This window comes from Pelobates fuscus, chromosome 9 (genome assembly GCF_036172605.1).
Source record: "Pelobates fuscus isolate aPelFus1 chromosome 9, aPelFus1.pri, whole genome shotgun sequence".
Classification (NCBI taxonomy): Eukaryota; Metazoa; Chordata; class Amphibia; order Anura; family Pelobatidae; genus Pelobates; species Pelobates fuscus.
In genome coordinates, this window is record NC_086325.1 from 97,311,616 (window position 1) to 97,330,883 (window position 19,268).

The 19,268-nt window shown below is 41.3% G+C and overlaps 1 protein-coding gene across 1 annotated transcript in view; it reads right to left on the reverse strand.

The window, feature by feature from the left end:
• Positions 1-19,268, reverse strand: part of MID2 (midline 2) — a 500,404-nt gene that overhangs the window by 211,179 nt on the left and 269,957 nt on the right. The window contains exon 4 of the mRNA XM_063432185.1: positions 1,312-1,419. Within this exon, the coding sequence (XP_063288255.1) occupies positions 1,312-1,419 (108 nt within the window). The remainder of the gene's footprint in view (positions 1-1,311; positions 1,420-19,268) is intronic.

The window sequence follows — 19,268 nt, forward strand, 5'->3', positions numbered from 1 at the left end:
TTGGGTGAGAAATTGATGCCTACACTGCCTTCTTTCCAGGGAGTGTGGGAGAGTTGTAGCCCAGCAAAGCATAATGATGCTATAGTGGAGGGGTAAAGCCAGGTCTAAGTGGGTGTTAGAATACAGAGAGGTTAAAATGAAGAGGTCATGCATAGCCGTAGATTTCAATTTGCTGCAGACAAAATGGGCACCCGAAAGTGCTCAGTGAACAGTGGCACATGAGGAGAAATGACAAGGTACTAGGATGAAGTTCATATGATTGCTAGTTGACTTAGTGTGAGCAGAGGAGGCGATGGGCACTGGTAGCAGGAGGTGAGACAATGACAGGAGGTGAGAGTGGGTTTTGTATGGATGGTTTCTAGGATGAGATTGGTTGAGAGTGGGAGAGAGTGAACAGATAAATGAGTGCAGACTGTGAGATGAGATATGGTGGGTGTGTAGCAGAGAGGAAATGAGGTTGGGAGGTGGTTGAAGCAAGTGGGGGTAAGGGGTGATTTTGAGAGAACAGGGGGAAAAGAAGAGGAGGAAAAGACAAAACATTAGTCAGACGAGCGGGCAAACATTCAGAAAGGCTTGGAGATGGGGGTAGGTCAAGAGAAGCAAGGAGAGGCGATGCAGTGGAGTAGAACGTTCGGAAAGAGTATGTAGGGGTGATTTAGAAAAGATAAAGTACAAGTAGCGAGGGTGAGGATGGGGAATAATGCAGCAATGTGCTGATTACAGATAGTGTTTGTGGCTGTAATTTCTGCAGAGCTGAAGTCATGTGTGAGATTATATCAGATATGAGATGAGTTAATTGTATTACGGTGTGTTGATTTTACTATACACTCTACTCTATTGAGAATGTGTTTCAAGCCATAGAACCTGGAAATGATGTATATGTCATAGTACATGTTATGGTTTTTAATTTTATATAGTAAATGGCATGCCAGTAAATATGGCTAATACAGTAGACGTGTGTGTAGAAAGCAGAGTACGAGTGCATGATTAGACCTCCATGTAAACTGCTTTTAGAACATTCAATCGATATCCAGTGCACTTCAGAATCATGAAAGTGGAGCCGGACACAGAGCTTGTCTGGAGACTGCCCGTTTTGCTCACTTACTGCCACCATACCTCAGAACAACGATTCTCAGTTCGTATGGCTGAGAATCATTGCAGGTTTTTTTCATTAATAGAGCTATATCTTGCAAATACCTAGCTGGAAGGGTAATACAGATACCCTCATCATGGAATCCCTACTTGAATATGATACAATTCATAAACATAATAACTATAGAGAAACTAAACTTTATTTGATCAAATTCTTACTTTTGTCTCTTTGATTTTGACAGCTATCATCTGCTTTCTTCTCTGTATAGTATCCATTAGTTCATCACATTCCTCGTTGAGTTTGGCCTCATGCATGCTGGTGTTTACCTGTGTAAAGAAATTATAGACATGTGGTTTATTTTTGAATATATTGTTTTAATGACAGTGGCATGTTGAATCTTACAAATATGTCAGCTGTTGCAATAAAGTAAAATAATTATATATTAGGGGTTGAGCTGCCTGTTAAAACTGTACCAGTATATTGAAGCACTTAATGTTTCTCTTTTTTTCTATCCTTGGGCAACTAGATGGTGTTGCAGCTATTCTTGCACAGTATCTTGTTCCTCCTACCAGTTCTCACTTACAGAAAGCGAAAGATGTCATGTTAGTAGCCGCGATTCTTCAGATGCCGCTTGAAGCTGCTTCATAATAATTGTTATTGTATCTGAGCATTTGATCCACCGTCTGGGTTCAAGTATTGTTTTTGCGAAGTACAAACTACACTGAGCTTGTTAAATATGTTTATTCACACCAGCTATAGCCATTCTAATGCGAAATCCATTTACACTAGTATATATTTAAATACATGCTAAACAACAATTCCAATGCATAAAAGTAATCTTTAAAGCGGCACTGTCATGCCGAATTCCGTTTTTTTTTTAACCCCCCTCCCGCCTCAACTACATCCAATCGACCCCCTAGTCACCCCCAAATGCCCCTATGCCCCCCACATTACCTATTTTTTATTCTTTATTTTCTGCCCCGATCTATATTCAGGGCGCCGCCATCTTTGTGTGGGTAGGTGAAGTCCCTGTGGGACACGTCATCTACCCACACTAGAAAGCCCTGAGATTCCCGCACATGCCCAGTGAAAAATATGGACATGCGAACGGGAATTTCACCTATTCATTCATTCATCAGACGGACGAATGAATGAATAGAAAAAATCAGACGAACAAACTAACACTGTGTATCAGTGTTCGTTTGTTTGTTCGGTTTATTACAAGGAGGGAGCTACCGGCACGCAGCTCCCTCCTTGCAATATGTAAAGACAGAAGCGGCAGGGAGCAGTGCTCCCCACCACTTCATAAGCCCCCCAGGTCCCCTCCTCACTCTATGGGGGTCAATATGACCCCCATAATAGCACAAGGGAGATTAAAATCTCCCCAATGCCCCTACTCGCTATACCGCGAGTAGGGGCATGTCCACTAAACAGTGAGCAGCCTGTGGCTGCTCACTGTAAAAAAAAAAAAAAGGGTAATAAGGGGGGGACGGGGGACCTACTGTCCTCCCCCGCCGGCACCCACCCCTGGACGGCGGGTGGGGGCCATAATGGGAATGAGGGGGGACCTACTGTCCTCCCCCGCCGGCCCCCACCCCTGGACGGCGGGTGGGGGCCATAATGGGAATGAGGGGGGACCTACTGTCCTCCCCTCAGGCCCCCACCCCTGGGCGGCGGGTGGGGGCCATAATAGTAATAAGGGGGGGGACCTACTGTCCTCCACCCCCCGGCCCCCACCCCTGGGCGGCGGATGGGGGCCATAATAGTAATAGGGGGGGACCTACTGTCCCCCCTCCGGCCCCCACATCTGGGCGGCGGGTGGGGGCCATAATAGTAATAAGGGGGGGGGGACCTACTGTCCTCCAGCCCCCGGCCCCCACCCCTGGGCGGCGGGTGGGGGCCCTAATGGTAAAAGGGGGGGGGGACCTACTGTCCTCCCCCCGGCCCCCACCCCTGGGCGGCGGGTGGGGGCCATAACGATAATGGGGGGGGACCTACTGTCCTCCCCCCGCCCCCACCCCTGGGCGGCGGGTGGGGGCACTAAGTAAATTCCCCCCATCAAGGTGACTAGGGGTGCCCAAGCCCCTAGTCACCCACCCCCCACCCAAATAAAAAATGCCCCTACCTACCCCCCTCACCCTAAAAAATAGTGAGGGGGGAATAAAATTGCTAACCTGTAAAGTAAAATTAAACTTACCATTCGACGTCTTCTTTTTTCTAAAATCTTCATTTTCAGCCCCAAAAAAGGCCAAATAAGAAACCATCATAGCCGTCGAACTAAAAATAAAATAAAAAACCCGAGCGCAAAAAAAAAAACCTGACGAAAAAGAAAAAACCCGAGCGCACAAAAAAATAATCCATCTTCACCCATGGAGGGCTCCGCGCAGACTGAGCTCCGCAGGGCGGGGCAAGGCTTATAAAGCCTTGCCCCGCCCTGCAATTAGCCTAAGAACACTCTGATTGGTGGGTTTAAGCCAATCAGAGTGCTCCACAGGCTGCTCACTGCTTACTAGACATGCCCCTACTCGCGGTATAGCGAGTAGGGGCATATTATTTACTAATACCAAGTCATTTTTATTTAGTGTTAGTAAATTTGGCTGATAGCTCCCTGATACCGTGGGAATTAGGGAGTTATCTACTAAGCGGCTGCAAGATGCAGCCACAGCAATGAATAGGATCGGAGTTTCATTCATTTGAATGAAATTCCGATCCGAACAAAGTACCGAATTGCATCCTAACACCAATGGAGAAACAGTGCTCATTCTGTTAAGATGCAATTCGGCAGTTTTGCCGGCGTTCTGTCTAAGTGACAGGACGTTCGGCAATACTGACAGGAAGCATAGGGGGGAAAGGGAGGAAAGCTAGGGATCATGGGAAAATTGGTCTGACCAGCGGAAATGAAGCACACTTTGCTCCTCCGCTGGTCAGAGCTGGTCAAGCGGAGGAATCCTCCATAAGACAGAGTCCCTACTTTGTCTTATGATTTTAACCCCTTAAGACCGGAGGGCGTACTATTACGTCCTTTTAAAAGCGGCTCTAAACGCCGCAGGGCGTAATAGTACGCCCTCCGGTTTTTAGTAACTTACCCGGTCGCCGGCGGTCCCATGCCGGCGATCGCGGTTGGGGGGACTCCCAGGGAGCCCCCCCGCGGCACATCTTCCTCCTCCGGTCCCTCCCGGTCATGTGAGAGTGAGGTCCTTGCGAGGACCTCACAATCACATGGCCGGTATAGCTGGCTGAGGCATTGCCAGCAGGGGGACCAACTGTAATGACAGTTGGTCCCCCTGCTGGCTGAAAATAAAATAAAAATAATGTTAAAAGTGTAAAAAAAAAAATTTATACTTAGATCATATATATATATATTTTATATATATGATCTAAGTATATATATACACATATACATACACACACATACACCGTCTAGGTGTATTTTAATATTAATATATATATATAATTATATATATATATATATTAATATCAAATTACACGTAGACTGATACTGATTAAATATATATATAATTATTGTTATATATATATTTATAAATAATATAAAAAAAATATGTAAATACGTAAAAAAATAAAATAAAAAAAATAATTAAAAATAAAATATTAAAAAATATATAGATGTGTTTTATTTCGTTCTAACTGTATTGTGATATTAATATATATATATATTTATATCAAAATACACGTAGAACGAAATAATATATATATCTATATACATAAATATATACGTATATATCACTATATATATACCTATATATAAATAAAAATATTAAAAATATATATATATATATATACGTATATATACACATATGTATATATATACATATATTAATTCTACACATATATTTATGTAATAATTTTACATAATTAGGTATCCTAATTAATTACAATTAGCGGGACCTGCCTGACCACCCATGCCGAAAGTATAGGGAATTTAATTTGCTAGCACTATATTTAACCCTATAACTTTCCAAGACACCATAAAACCTGTACATGGGGGGTACTGTTTTACTCGGGAGACTTCGCTGAACACAAATATTAGTGTTTCAAAACAGTAAAATTTATTACAACCATGATATCGCCAGTAAAAGTGACGTTTTTTGCATTTTTCACGCACAAACAGCACTTACAGGGACGATATTATTGCTGCAATACTTTTTACTGTTTTGAAACACAAATATTTGTGTTCAGCGAAGTCTCCTGAGTCCAACAGTACCCCTCATGCACAGGTTTTATGGTGTTTTCAAAAATTACAGCGTCAAATATAAGGCTTGTGTTTAATTTTTTTCACATTAAAATTCGCCAGATTAATTACGTTGCCTTTATGACCCTATGGTAGCCCAAGAATGAAAATTACCCCTATGATGGCATACCATTTGCAATAGTAGACAACCAAAGGTATTGCAAATGGGGTATGTCCAGTCTTTTTTAGTAGCCACTTAGTCACAAACACTGGCCAAAATTGGCGTTTTTTGCATTTTTCACACACAAACAAATACGAACGCTAACTTTGGCCAGTGTTTGTGACCAAATGGCTACTAAAAAAGACTGGACATCGCTTATTTGCAATACCTTGGGTCGTCTACTATTGCAAATGGCATGCCATTATGGGTGTAAATTTATTTCCTGGGCTACTATACAGTCTCAAAGGCAACGTAACCAATCTGGCGAATTTCAATTTCAAATGTAACACGCTATATTTGACCCTGTAACTTCCCAAAACACCATAAAACCTGTACATAGGGGGTACTGTTTTACACGTGAGACTTTGTTGAATACAAATATGTGTATTTTATTGCAGTAAAAGCAAACAGTATTATGACATTGACAGTTAAAATGTCATGTAGAACGAAAAAAAAATCTTATTTTCTCCCATTTTTTTCATATTAAATTATGTTTCATAGCTAAATATTTGATATTAAATGAAAGCCCTGTTTCCCCTGAATAAAATGATATATAATAAGGGGGGGTGCATTTAATATGAAAGAGGTGAATGACGGTTGGACAGACATATAGCGCAAATGCCAGGTTTTGTTTACGTTTTGTTTCGTTCACAACTTGTACATTTGGCTGCGGTGTTAAGGGGTTAAAGAAAACTAAAGAAGACAGGAAGAAAAGAATAACAGATCCTGAGAGAGGGGGAGAAGAGGAAGAGATTGAGGAAAGGTAAGTTCGGCATGACAGTGCCGCTTTAATGGAATGCTTACTCTGACATAACGGTTACATTTAAAGGTATTGGAACAAAAAGCAGGAAAGAGGGTAAATGTGGAAGGGAAATATGCAGAAGAGAAGCTTTTAAATGCTGGTTCCAGAGATTGTCCTGGGTATTTCCCAAGACTATGCCACCCGGAGACCTTTCCACAGCTTTCATGTTTGTTTATTTTGATCATTACCCCCTAGGTCAGGGTTGCCCAAAAGGTAGATCTCCAGATGTTCGAGAACTACAACTTCCATAATTCTTGGCATGCTTTTATAATTCCTTATGGAATTTTTAGTTTTAAAACATCTGGAGATTTACCATTTGGGAACCTCTGTCCTCGGTGATACACGTTATTTCTGTTCAAGGTTCATATCCTCTGGCTTTCATATGCAGTCGTACTTGGCCAGACTCCCTTTTAATTGTTCTTATTTATGCACCCCATACTTTCATTAAAGTAAATCAATATACATAAAAAAACTGGGTGCCAGCCTACAGGGCCTCCTTGAAATAGCCACCAGGAGCAAAAAAAGTAAAATAAATTAGCAGCAACTCCAGATTGCACCAGGTAAGGCTAGATATGCACGATATCCTAACAAGATATACTAGCAAGTTTATTCCTGATTTACAAGCACAATTAAGTTTTACGTAACACTGATTTTTCTGGCAACGAGCATACTGAATCTTCAGTGTTTCCTCATTCACTTTATTTTTAAAGAAAAAAAATTAACATTGTAATCTTCATTCAAAGTAATGAGTCATTTTGGGATTGTGATCTGCAAGTTATTAATTTTTTGCTAGCTACAAGACAAAATAGGTAATTGTATGATACTGAACTCTCCTTTAATTGTCTGTATAATTAGGGCTGTTTTTAATCAATTCTATTCTAGTTAGATAAGTAGTCGATAAAAGGCCATCTCTTTATCTCACCTTTCTTGGATCCCAACCCACACTGAGAAATAAATGACATAATTTTACGCCTTGAGGCTGAATCAGAAGCACTGAAGTTATCCTAACATATTAGCTATTGATGCAGTTAAGCAATTTACAAGCATAAATTGACACGATCTGCTATAACACTTATGTTGGATAATTATTCACCAGCTAGTTTTCTGCTTCACATTATTTCTTCAATCTTTTTCATATGTCAAATGTGTAATGCATGTATATTAAAACCACAACAATAAAAAGGAATCTGCAAATTACTGTGACAATATTGTAGTTAGCCTAATTTAGATAAACTCCATGTTTTAAGGAACACTATAGGGTCTGGAACAGAAACGTATTCCTGACCCTATAGTGTTAAAAACACCATCTAGCCATGTGTGTGGCTGTGTGCCTATGTGTGACTGTAAATGTGTGTGTGTGTGTGTTTGTGTGTGACTGTAACTGCGTGTGTGTAACTGTCTGCCTCTGTCTGTGTGGTTGTGTGCCTAAGTGTGACTGTGTGTGTAACTGTCTGCCTATGTGTGACTGTAACTGTGTGTGTGACGGTCTGCCTCTGTGTGACTGTGTGTGTGTGAATGTGTTCCTCTGTGTCACTATAACTGTGTGTGCATCACACTCTGCCTGTTTGTGACTGCAAGCCTGTGTGTGTGATTTTTCGCACATGGCGCCTAAAGGACAAGGCTGGCCCTGACTATCTATCACAAAGTGCCCACATGGATGTCTCCAGGTCTTCCTCCTGTTTTGGAGGAAGCAGTTTATGGATCCCCAAGGTGGGTGGCTGTGAGCACGAGAGGCAGCGAGGGAGATTTAATCCTCCTACTCTGTTCCCTTTCGAGGAATCTACTGAAACCGGGAGCCAGAATATGATGTCATATTCTGACTCCCTGCATCGGTAGGCATCCTGCAAGGGAGCAGAGCAAGAGGATTACAGCTCCCTCACCACCTCTGATGTGCTCACAGCAGCCCCATCTGGACCCCAGATACAGATCCACTCCAGCTCTCCCACAGGTAGGGAGGCTGGGTGAACAAATTAAAATAATAATATTAGTAATTTGTGAGTGTGTGTCAGAGGATGTGTGTGTTTCTGTCAGTGAATATGTGTGTGTGTGTGTGTGTGTATGTCAGTGAATTTGTATGTGTCTGTCTGTGAGTGTCTGTCACATCAGTGAGAGTCTGTTTGTCATTGAGTGTTTGTGTGCCTGTCAGTGAGTGTGTGTGTGTGTGTGTCAGTGAGTGTATCTGTGTCTGTCAGTGAATGTGTGTATGTTAAATCAGTGAGAGTCTGTGTGTGTCAGTGACGTCTGTGTGTTTGTCATTGAATGTGTGTGACTATCAGTGTGTATCTGTCAGTGTGTCAGTGAATGTGTGTGTGTATATCAGTGAGTGCATGTGTTTTGTTTGTGTCAGTGTGTGTATGTCAGAGAACATGTGTGTTAAACATTGTGTTCTGACAATGACGGTCAGTGAGTGTGTATCAGTGAGGGCATGCTGTCTGTTAGTCTGCCTATCCACACTGTCATCCCCACACCCTGCCCCGCCCCCCCCCCCACACTGTCACCTTCCTACACAATGCCCCCCACACAGTAACATAGGCGTGTGCAGCCTATTGCATTAGGGTGTGCACCCTAAAGCACAAACACACACCGCATGTATGTATATATATATATATATATATATATATATATATATTATTTTTTTTGTTTGTTTTATATATATATATATATATATATACATATACATACATACATACACACATACACACACACTGCTGTTTGTGTGTGTGTGTGTGTGTGCTGTTAGTGCGCTGTGTGAGGGTGCTGGTACTGTGCTATGTGGGTGAGGGTGTTGTTAGTGTGTTGTGTGTGAGGGTGCGGTTTGTGTGTGAGGGTGCTGGTAGTGTGCTGTGTGTGAGGGTGTGTTAGGGTCCTGTTAGTGTGCTGTGTGAGGGTGCTGTTTGTCTGATGTGTGATTTGTGTGTGTGTGTGTGTGTGCTGTGTGTGTGAGGGTGCTGTTTTTGTCGTGTATTTGTGAGCGTGCTGTTTGTGTGAGGGTGTTGTGTGTGTGACGGTGATGTATGTTGTCATGCCTTAATTACGGTATTCCCTTACTTCCTGGTTCCACGGAGCCTAGCCACACCTCTTTATGACACGGTCTGCCTATTTAATCTGACCGCACCAGCTGATCGACGCTGGATTATTAAACTACGTTCCGTACCTACCAACCGGTACAACTTCGTTGTGAAAGCCTCTGCTACCAGACCGGACTGAAAGACTCTGCAAAGTTCCCTTCACCTCTCCTCATCCACAACTAAAGCTTAAACACTCTTCATCCGCCTCTGAGGAGATCTCAGGAACCAGTGTTCTATGTGCCGGAAGCTAAGTAAAACCAATGTGATAAGCGTTGCATCTAAAAGCTGTTATTACCTGTCTCCAAAGTCCTTCGGTAAAACCAACCCCGTTACAGCTAACTTCAACTCATACTGCATATCAGTTATCTGCATCAGTCTTGCTTCAGTTAAAGTTATGGAACAGCTATTGTAACTACTTATCACCTAAACCGTTAATTCTACTAAGAGACTTTATTTGATTCAGTATCTGCAATTTACTATCGTTTACTCCTTAAAGCTACAGTGCCTATAATTGTGGACTTCAGTTATCGTTTACTCCTTAAAGCTACAGTGCCTATAATTGTGGACTTCAGTTATCGTTTATTCCTTAAGGCTACAGTGTCTGTAATTGTGGACTTCAGTTATCGTATACTCCTTAAAGCTACAGTGCCTATAATTGTTGACTTCAGTTATCGTTTACTCCTTAAAGCTACAGTGCCTATAATTGTGGACTTCAGTTATCGTTTACTCCTTAAAGCTACAGTGCCTATAATTGTGGACTTCAGTTATCGTTTATTCCTTAAGGCTACAGTGTCTGTAATTGTGGACTTCAGTTATCGTTTTCTAATTAAAGCTACAGTGCCTGTGAATTGGACTAACGTCCCATTATCTTTTACCTTTTATAATAAAAACTTCAAACTATACGAAATCTACAGTTGTGTTCCTTCATATCAAATGTTTAGACGTGACATATGTGCGCTGTGTGTGTGCTGTAGTAAATATCCCCCCTCCCTTCTTACCTTATGATAGGGAGGGGAGATCCTTGCTGCCATGTTCCATCCCTGGTGGTCCAGTGTAGAGTATACTCTAGCCTGCGGGGCTAGAGTTCACTGTCGCGAGATCTGAGCGTTGCCACGGCAATGCTCAGATCTCACGAGAGGAACCTGGCGAAGCTTCTGTCTAGAGCTCCCCGGGTCCTCTCCTGCCTCCCTCTATGCTGCTGTGGGCCGGTGAGGTAGATCTTTGATCTCCCCGCCGGCCCATGGAGGCTTAGAGCAGAGCCGGCACTCAAATAGTGCCGGCTCTGCATGAGTCTACAGGGGAGATCCGGAGATCTCTCCTGCCGGCAGGGGTCAAGTCCTGGGGAATAAAGTGTAAGAACTCTCCCAAGATTCCCACCCCCCAAAAAAAATAATATACACTCGTGTATATATACGTGCACACACACACTGACACACACACATATATATATACGCGTACACACACACACACACACACACACACTCACAGACACACACACATACACTCACAGACACACACACACATACACTTACAGACACACACATACTCTGACACCCACCCACACATACATTCACAGACACACACACTCACACAGACACACACTCGCATACTCAGACACACACACACACTCACAGACATACTTAGATACACACACAGACATACTTAGACACACACACACAGACATACTTAGATACACACACAGACACAGACATACTTAGATACACACGCAGACATACTTAGACACACACACACACAGACATACTTAGATACACACACAGACATACTTAGACACACACACACACACATACTTAGACACACACACACACAGACACTCACAAATTATTATTTTTTTAATTAAAAATTGTCCACCCAGCCTCCCTACCTGGAGTGCTGGCGTGGACTTGTCCCTGGGGTCCAGTGGGTCGGGTGCCGGTCTCCATCTCAGCCGCGGCGAGGGAGCTGTGTGCTGTCTGCTTCCTCTCACCGCGCGGGCTGTCTGCTGTAGCTGGGAGCCGGAATATGACGTCATATTCCGGCTCCGGCATCAGCAAACGGCGCGCGGCGAGAGGAAGCAGACAGCACACAGCTCCCTCGCCGCGGCTGAGATGGAGACCGGCGGGGGGGTCCATTACCTCTTGCCCTCCCCCCCATGACAGGGGGAACTCGGGGGGAACTCGGAGGGCATTTGTGGGTGGCAGAGTGTCTGCAGGAACGCGTGGGAACATTGTTCCCACGCGTTCCTGCAGGACTCACAGGCGTGCCGCGGGGATTAGGGTGTGCCTAGGCACACCCGGCACACCCCGTGCGCACGCCTATGCACAGTAACCTTCCAACACACTGCCCCCCCCACACTGTCACCTTCCTACACACTGCCTTCCATACAGACACCTTCCAACACACTGACCTGCTATACTATTCCTAAATACTGCCCCCCTGTACTGTCACCTTCCTACACACCGTCCCTTCCCTTCCAGCCCACAGGTAAGAAGCAGGGAGGGGGTTTAAGCCCCCAGCACTCATCCAACACTACATGCACTACACAGAGACTACTACATGCACATCCACTACATACATACATACATGGTGCTAGTTCTGCCCCTGATCTGCCTCCTTGGCTGACATAATCAGAAGTGGTGATCTTGGCTAATTACAATGCTTTCCCATAGGAAAAGGATATTGCCAAGGAGGTGGGGCAGGGGCAGAGCAGAACACAGCCCTGGCTAATCAGAATCTCCTCATAGAGATGCATTGAATAAATGCCAATGCATCTCTGTGAGGAAAGTTCACTGTCTCCATGCAGAGGGTGGAGACACTGAATGTCAGTGCTGCATATTGTACAATAAGCTGTAGTTGTTCTGGTGACTATAGTGTCCCTTTAATTTTGTTAAACCTTTAGCCAAGCGGTTATTGGATTTTGCCTTAGCTTACACTTACACGCATTAGAATGAGTTCTAAATATTGCTCACAGAAGATTTGCCACTTCCTAATGTGATCAAGTGTATTTGGAGATTTATTTGTATAGAAATTTTTAATGCAACAATTTTTTTCTGTTTTATCTGTGGAAGTTTCAGTGACCATGAAAATAATTATTAGATTATTGTTGATGCTGAATTGAATTGTTTAGGAATCCAGCCAGACTTTAGAAAATATTAAACAGTGTAAGGATAGCAAGCAGCGGATAAAAAACAAAAAACAAAAACATATATGGATAAGCTTTGTAGACGTCTGTGCAGCAAGATGAAAAGTCTTAGTGTCATGTATAAAAGTGCAAATGATTTAGAAAGTAAGCAATCTAAGATACTTTTTATAATGGATGGGGATTATATTGGATTTGGCAGATAATAGAAAAAAAATGTTGTGTAGTGAAAACAATGATTTATATAGTCATACCATCTTTTTATAGATAAAGTAAGAAAAAAAAAGGGTGTGATCGGGATTTTATTATACAAGAATAATAATATAAATCACTAATAGGACATATCTCTAGACACCAAGGCAAATAAATAAATAAATAATTTTAAAAAATACATGGTCTACTAAAGATAAACACATTTATTTATTATTAGTAAAGGAATCATGGATGTGTAATAAATTGTGACATGGGAGATTTAATATGACATGTGCTAACTTGGAAGCGCTCTCTACCTGTGGAGAACAACCATTACAATTTCTTTAAATAACTGGTTGGAAATACACTCACAAGGAAGCAATCTTGTATGAGAAATAATAATGGGATTTTATATCAGGTGTAACAATAGTTGAAACCAACCATGCTTCAATTTGCTGGAAACTGAATTATACAAAATTAAACAAAACAACTTTTAAACTACGGTAATCAAAACTGTAAAGGATCCTGCTATCCGTGCAGCGCTGATCCTTGTAGCGTCTCCCGAAATCCAAGCTGAAAAGAGTGAAGTAGTGATTATAGCTCCCAATTCCCCAAACATGAGTCGAGACTTCATGAAGGGGTAAAATGAATGTGTTTATTGATGGCCAAACTCAGCCCTTTTATGATGGTCTCCCAGCAAGAGAACTCCCACATGGGACCTTGTGGAGGACTGTAACAAAATATGCAGAACCAATCAGTATACAGTACAATTCTTATACACACCCACAGGAAGAGTGTAACCCCTCCTCTGTATCCTGGAGATAATTAACTTATCCCTCCTCTCTATCCTGGATATAATTAACGTAAGTGTTTGCAGAGAACCTAATTATCTCCGGGCAGAGAGAAACATGTGCTTTTTACCTTTTAACAAAACTGTATTAAAATCAATAACTCATGTTTCATTGAACGAAGTCCCCATGTTCCACACCCCCCCAAATAGCTTGGATCTGAGCGCATATTATAGGCGAATAGCGCTCAGATCCCACGAACACAGTTCTCAATAACGTCGAGTAAAGTTTAAGTTCACCAGCTGTCCGTGCAAATGTACCCGAAAAGAGTTCCAGAGCGTCAACGACAAACTACCGCTGAGTATTCAGCGATTTTAAAATGGCCGCCGCCACGTGTTCGGCAAACGAACGCCGGCCACCCAGGCATTTGACAATTAAGCTGCGGTCAACCGCAGCTTCTGGGTGGCTAACAAGCAGCACACTCCGCAGACCGGGTGGTCGGCCCTTCGGCAGTTTGTTCGTCGGTACGAACAGCCTTAGTCCAGCTGTAATGGAAGTTAAACTGCACAAACCCACATACGAGTGTAACAGGGGAAATGTACAATCCAAGCAAGTAAGGCGAATGATGTGATCCAGAGACAGAGGGCTCTGTCCCAAGTGCCTTAAGACCCCATGACTTAACGGGCCAGCATCCCAGGGTAAGAGGCTAGCAATCGGGCTCCTCCAAGCGATAGGGGGGTAGGGCAGTTTGTCACATGCAGACCCAGTGACAAAAGCCATTTTGTCACAAAAACATTTAGTGAAATATCCATTTTAGTAAAATGAATGCCATTTAATTATTGATAGTAATACTAATAGCAATAATAATACTACATTTTTGTTTTTAAAAAAAACTACTAATTTTACGTGGACACTCTAGGACAGTGTTTCCCAACCCAGCCCTCAAGGCACACCTACCAGTCCAGGACTTAAGGATTACCCAGTTTTGTCTAAGGTGTTTTTAGAAAAAAAAGAAAAAACGCCTTAGACAAAACTGGGTAATCCTTAAATCCTGGACTGGTAGGTGTGCCTTGAGGACTGGGTTGGGAAACACTGCTCTAGGAAACCTCAGAAAAAAATGCCTTTTAGTAGAACATCATGCAAAAATCTACCTTTTTTTCCCATTAAGTCTTATTATAGTAATATGCTGTTTACATTTGATACAAATAAATACATTTGCATTTCATTATATACTTATTTGTACACTGAATTTTAGTAAATTAAAACCAAATGGCAGTATCTGGGCAAAAATAGCTAAGCTGTGACTATAGCCAACTAGGAGATTGTTTTCAAATGTTGCCATTTGATTTTAATTTACTAAAATTCGGTGTTTAGTGGTAAACTATATGCACTCCACCTTTGCCTTTCTGTGTACGTCTACCCCATTTGCTGTATATTGTGAGCTTGTCTAAGCAGGACCATCGTTACATTTTGTTCTTGCATGGCAAACATGTAAGTTGAACATATGTGCATATTTTGTGAATCCAATGCATGGTGCTTTAAAAAACAATAATATTTCATTTGGACTTTATCCTTGGTCTCATGGACATAGGATTTACATTCTATGAGGTCTATTGATTAAATAGCCAGAGGTGTCAGTTTCTGTGATTTTCTTATGGATCAATTTCATTCTGGTTGGAAGCTAATTTTCTGTTTAGTTATCTGAATACTCAAGCTGGTAAACATCCTATAATTTTTGCATTAATTGGCCTAAGCTCCAGAAAACAATGGCATCTGGATACAGTAAATTAACCTTAATCACCCATTTGAAATAAATAGTTTGAGCTATCACAAACTAAGTGTTGTGCCTAAAATCCTGAAATACAGGGATACGTAGAATGTTACGCATCTACGATCACTTTAAATGCAGTGAAAATCTTCAAATGCATACATTACTTTTATCATACATCTTAAGACATCTCTGAAATTTTGAGGGACGTTTACACAATGGAGCACAATACACATAAAACAAGTATTTGGGTCATGGGGATTAAAGATGAGTGGCTTTACCATGAAAGTGTCATTTCATTAAACAAGCTCAGTCAGGTGGAATGCGTTTTACAGAAGTTTGTGTCAGACTGTTACAATGTAACACATTTCTCTATTTCTCTACGTGTAATAAAATGAATAGTGGGAGTTGAATATAAAAAATGCCTGGAAGAAAAAAACGCAGTGTCCATTTTATTTTTTTTAAATGATAGACAAACAAAATGCTACATATAACATTGAACAAATAGTGCAAATGTCAAATAGAAATATTTTTTTCATATGCATTGTTATTTATGAGTTTTCAAAAGAAAACGGTTGGTATAATATGAGATTTAGAATCTTCAGCTATATTGGTATTTTTATTCAATGTTATCAAAAATCGTTCCTTACTTTCAAAGTGTTTTGTCAGGCTCTTTAGCTCAGGAAATATTAAAAAGAATACAAGAACATATATTACCTACACCCTGTTAAGGAGACAGTAGTGAAAAAAAATAGACACTAGAAATTATATACCGTAATTGGTTTTATAAATGTACCATGCACATTTGTCTGTGACACAAAAAAGCACAACTACAATCTCACTTCACAACCTCGCTTCACAACCTAGCTTCTTTTGTGTTACCAAAATGTTCTGGGATCCTCACTTTTAGTTTTGCCAACTAATTGTTTGCCACACGAGGACTGTAATAAATAAATCACGTGATCCGTGTGGCAATCCATTTTGTGTTTAATTGTGTATGGTTTCCATGTTACTGTACAAGTGAAGTTATTTACCATAGACAGAGATTTTACTACAAGCTTTGCAATGTCTGCAGTATCTGAATCCTTTATCTGAGGTGTGATTCCCTGTCTTTTCAACAGGTTTAATGCTGTAACTTGGGGCTAATTTGTTTTTACGATTTCGATTCCTTTTAAAAATAATGGGAGGTCGTTCTAAAGAAAACTAAAAATGAGGATCCTAGAACATTTTGGTAACATCAGAAAGAAGGCCATCAATCATACAGTCTCTGCACATTAGAATTCCTGTGTACACATTAGTTGGAATGAATTCTCCTTTTTTGGGATAGGAGGCAGTAGGGAAGACAGGTTCACACAGCGGGAGACTTTCTGGATCCATCAGTTGGGTTCCCTGGAGCCAAGTGCTCTCAACACAGACAGATATAGTGTGCTTTCTCGAATATATTATTTATCTACAGGGTTAATTTCCAAAAATAAGATATTCTTTTTAAGAGATCCATATCTAGTTACAATGGACCTATTAGGTTTTTTTTTTATGGGACGTTTAAAGGTTTATTTATTCCTTGAGTGGTTTCTTATATTAAGATTTTTTCCTGCTATTAAATATCCACACTCCATCAACCCATTTGAGTGTTTTAGGCTATGTGGATATTTGTTATTTATGTGTTTGCATGTTTCACACTTGTTAAGACAGTTAAAAAAAAACTTACGTAGTTAACTCGTGATGTAATGACTCAAGACAAGGTGCTACAGCAGTTAAAGAAAATGAATGTAAATAAAACTCCAGGGCCTGACGGTATTCACCCACGAGTACTTAAGGAGCTAAGTGGGGAAATAAGTGAACCTCGGTATTTAATTTTTCAAGATTCTTTTGTTTCAGGCATTGTACCGGAGGATTGGAGGAAGGCAAATGTCGTTCCTATATTTAAAAAGGGTTCAAAATCCTTGCCTGGAAATTATAGACCTGTGAGCTTAACTTCTGTGACTGGGAAAATATTTGAAGGGCTATTAAGGGATAATATTCAGGAATTCAATGGGAAGAACTTTGTTATTAGCAATAATCAGCAAGGTTTCATGAAACATAGGTCATGTCAAACTAACCTAATTGCATGCTACGAAGAAGTAAGTAGAAGTATAGATTAGGGTGTTGCAGTGGATGTGATCTACTTGGATTTTGCCAAGGCATTTGATACGGTTCCTCACAATAAGTTAGTCTTCAAACTAAAAGAAATTGGTCTAGATGAATATTCTTGTTCTTGGTAGAAGAATGGCTTAAGGATAGAGTACAACGAGTTGTCATTAATGGTAAATTTTCAGGCTGGACAAAAGTGGTAAGTGGTGTCCCTCAGGGTTCTGTTTTGGAACCGCTTCTATTTAACATATTTATAAATGATCTTAAAAGAGGCATTGAAAGCCATGTTTCAGTGTTTGCAGATGACACAACACTTTGTAAAGTAATAAAATGTGAGCAGGATGTTGCTTTGCTGCTGAGGGATTTAGATAGATTGGGGGCTGGGCACTAAAATGGCGGATGAAATTTAGGGTAGAGAAATGCAAAGTTATGCACTTTCGGAGTCAAGAATGCACAAGCAACTTACACCCTAAATGGTAGCGAATTAGGGATAACCACACACGAGAAGGATTTGGGAATTGTTATAGACAACAAATTATATGCAAGGCCAATCTGCAGTTGCTAAGGCCAGTAAGGTTTTATCATGTATAAACAGGGGCATAAATTCTCAGGATGAAAATAACATTTTGCCTCTTTATAAATCGCTGGTAAGACCACACCTTGAATATGCTGTGCAATTTTGGGCACCTGTTCTAAAGAGGGATATAATGGCACTAGAAAAAGTGCAGAGACGAGCTACAAAATTGATAAAAGGAATGGAGCATTTTAGTTACGAAGAAAGGTTAAAAAATTTAAATCTCTTTAGTTTGGAAAAACGGCACCTCAGAGGGGATATGATAACATTATACAAATATATTCGGGGCCTGTACAAAGAATTATCTGGAAATCTATTCATAAACTGGGCTATACTGGTTTTGATATAGAATGCGCCGAAACTAAATGTCCTGGATGTATATTTATATGCACTAATTTTGAGCCTTGTAGGCTTCTTTATGATTTACTAAGGACTCCATTACATTTACATCAACATATGATCAGGAACACCCACTACCGTAGGTGGAACGCATAATGGACGCTAGCTGGACCGCATGCGTCACCCGGGAAGTGACATACCGGACGTGACGTCATGCGGGGCACACAATACCCACAATAATCAATTGAGAAATCCTCTGAAACAGCTGGACAACGCGGAAGACGCCCCCTGGACCACCAATGAGAATGGATGACAGCCATATAAAAGGAACGATTGGGGAGGAAAGGGTAATGCTGCTATTTTGTCTGTACGGTTTTCTTTCTGTAGATTATCAGCTATAATACACACAAGGACATCAGCAACAGATCCTTTAAGTCTTGCAAGTTGCGAGGTGGGACCTCCATGGATAGGATTTGTTGCTCCAGCACATCCCTCAGATGCTCAATCTGATTGAGATCTGAGGAATTTGGAGGCCAACGCATCACCTTGAACTCTGTAATTTTCCTGCAGTGAGGTAGGCAGGGCCGGATTAACATAGGGGCTGATGGAGCTGCAGCTGCAGGCCCAAGCCCATGGAATAGGCCCATTGATTTAAAAAAATATATATATTTTTTTTTACACACTACTCTTAGGGTTGCCAGGTGTTTCTCAGGTATTTCTTAGGGTTGCCAGGTATTTCTCAGAAGTATTTCTCAGGTATTTGAGGCTGCCTAGCCGGTGCCGGTATTGCAGTAATACCAGCATTACAAATGTCAGTGTCAGTATGAACAGAGATTAATCAGCAATACCAGCGTTGGCCAGTAGGGGTTGCTGTGTGTATAGAGAGAGGCAGGGATAAGAAGTGACAGCATCTCCCTCCCTTCCCCTCTCTACTCAATGATCCGCGGGGGAGCGGCTCTGCACAGAGAG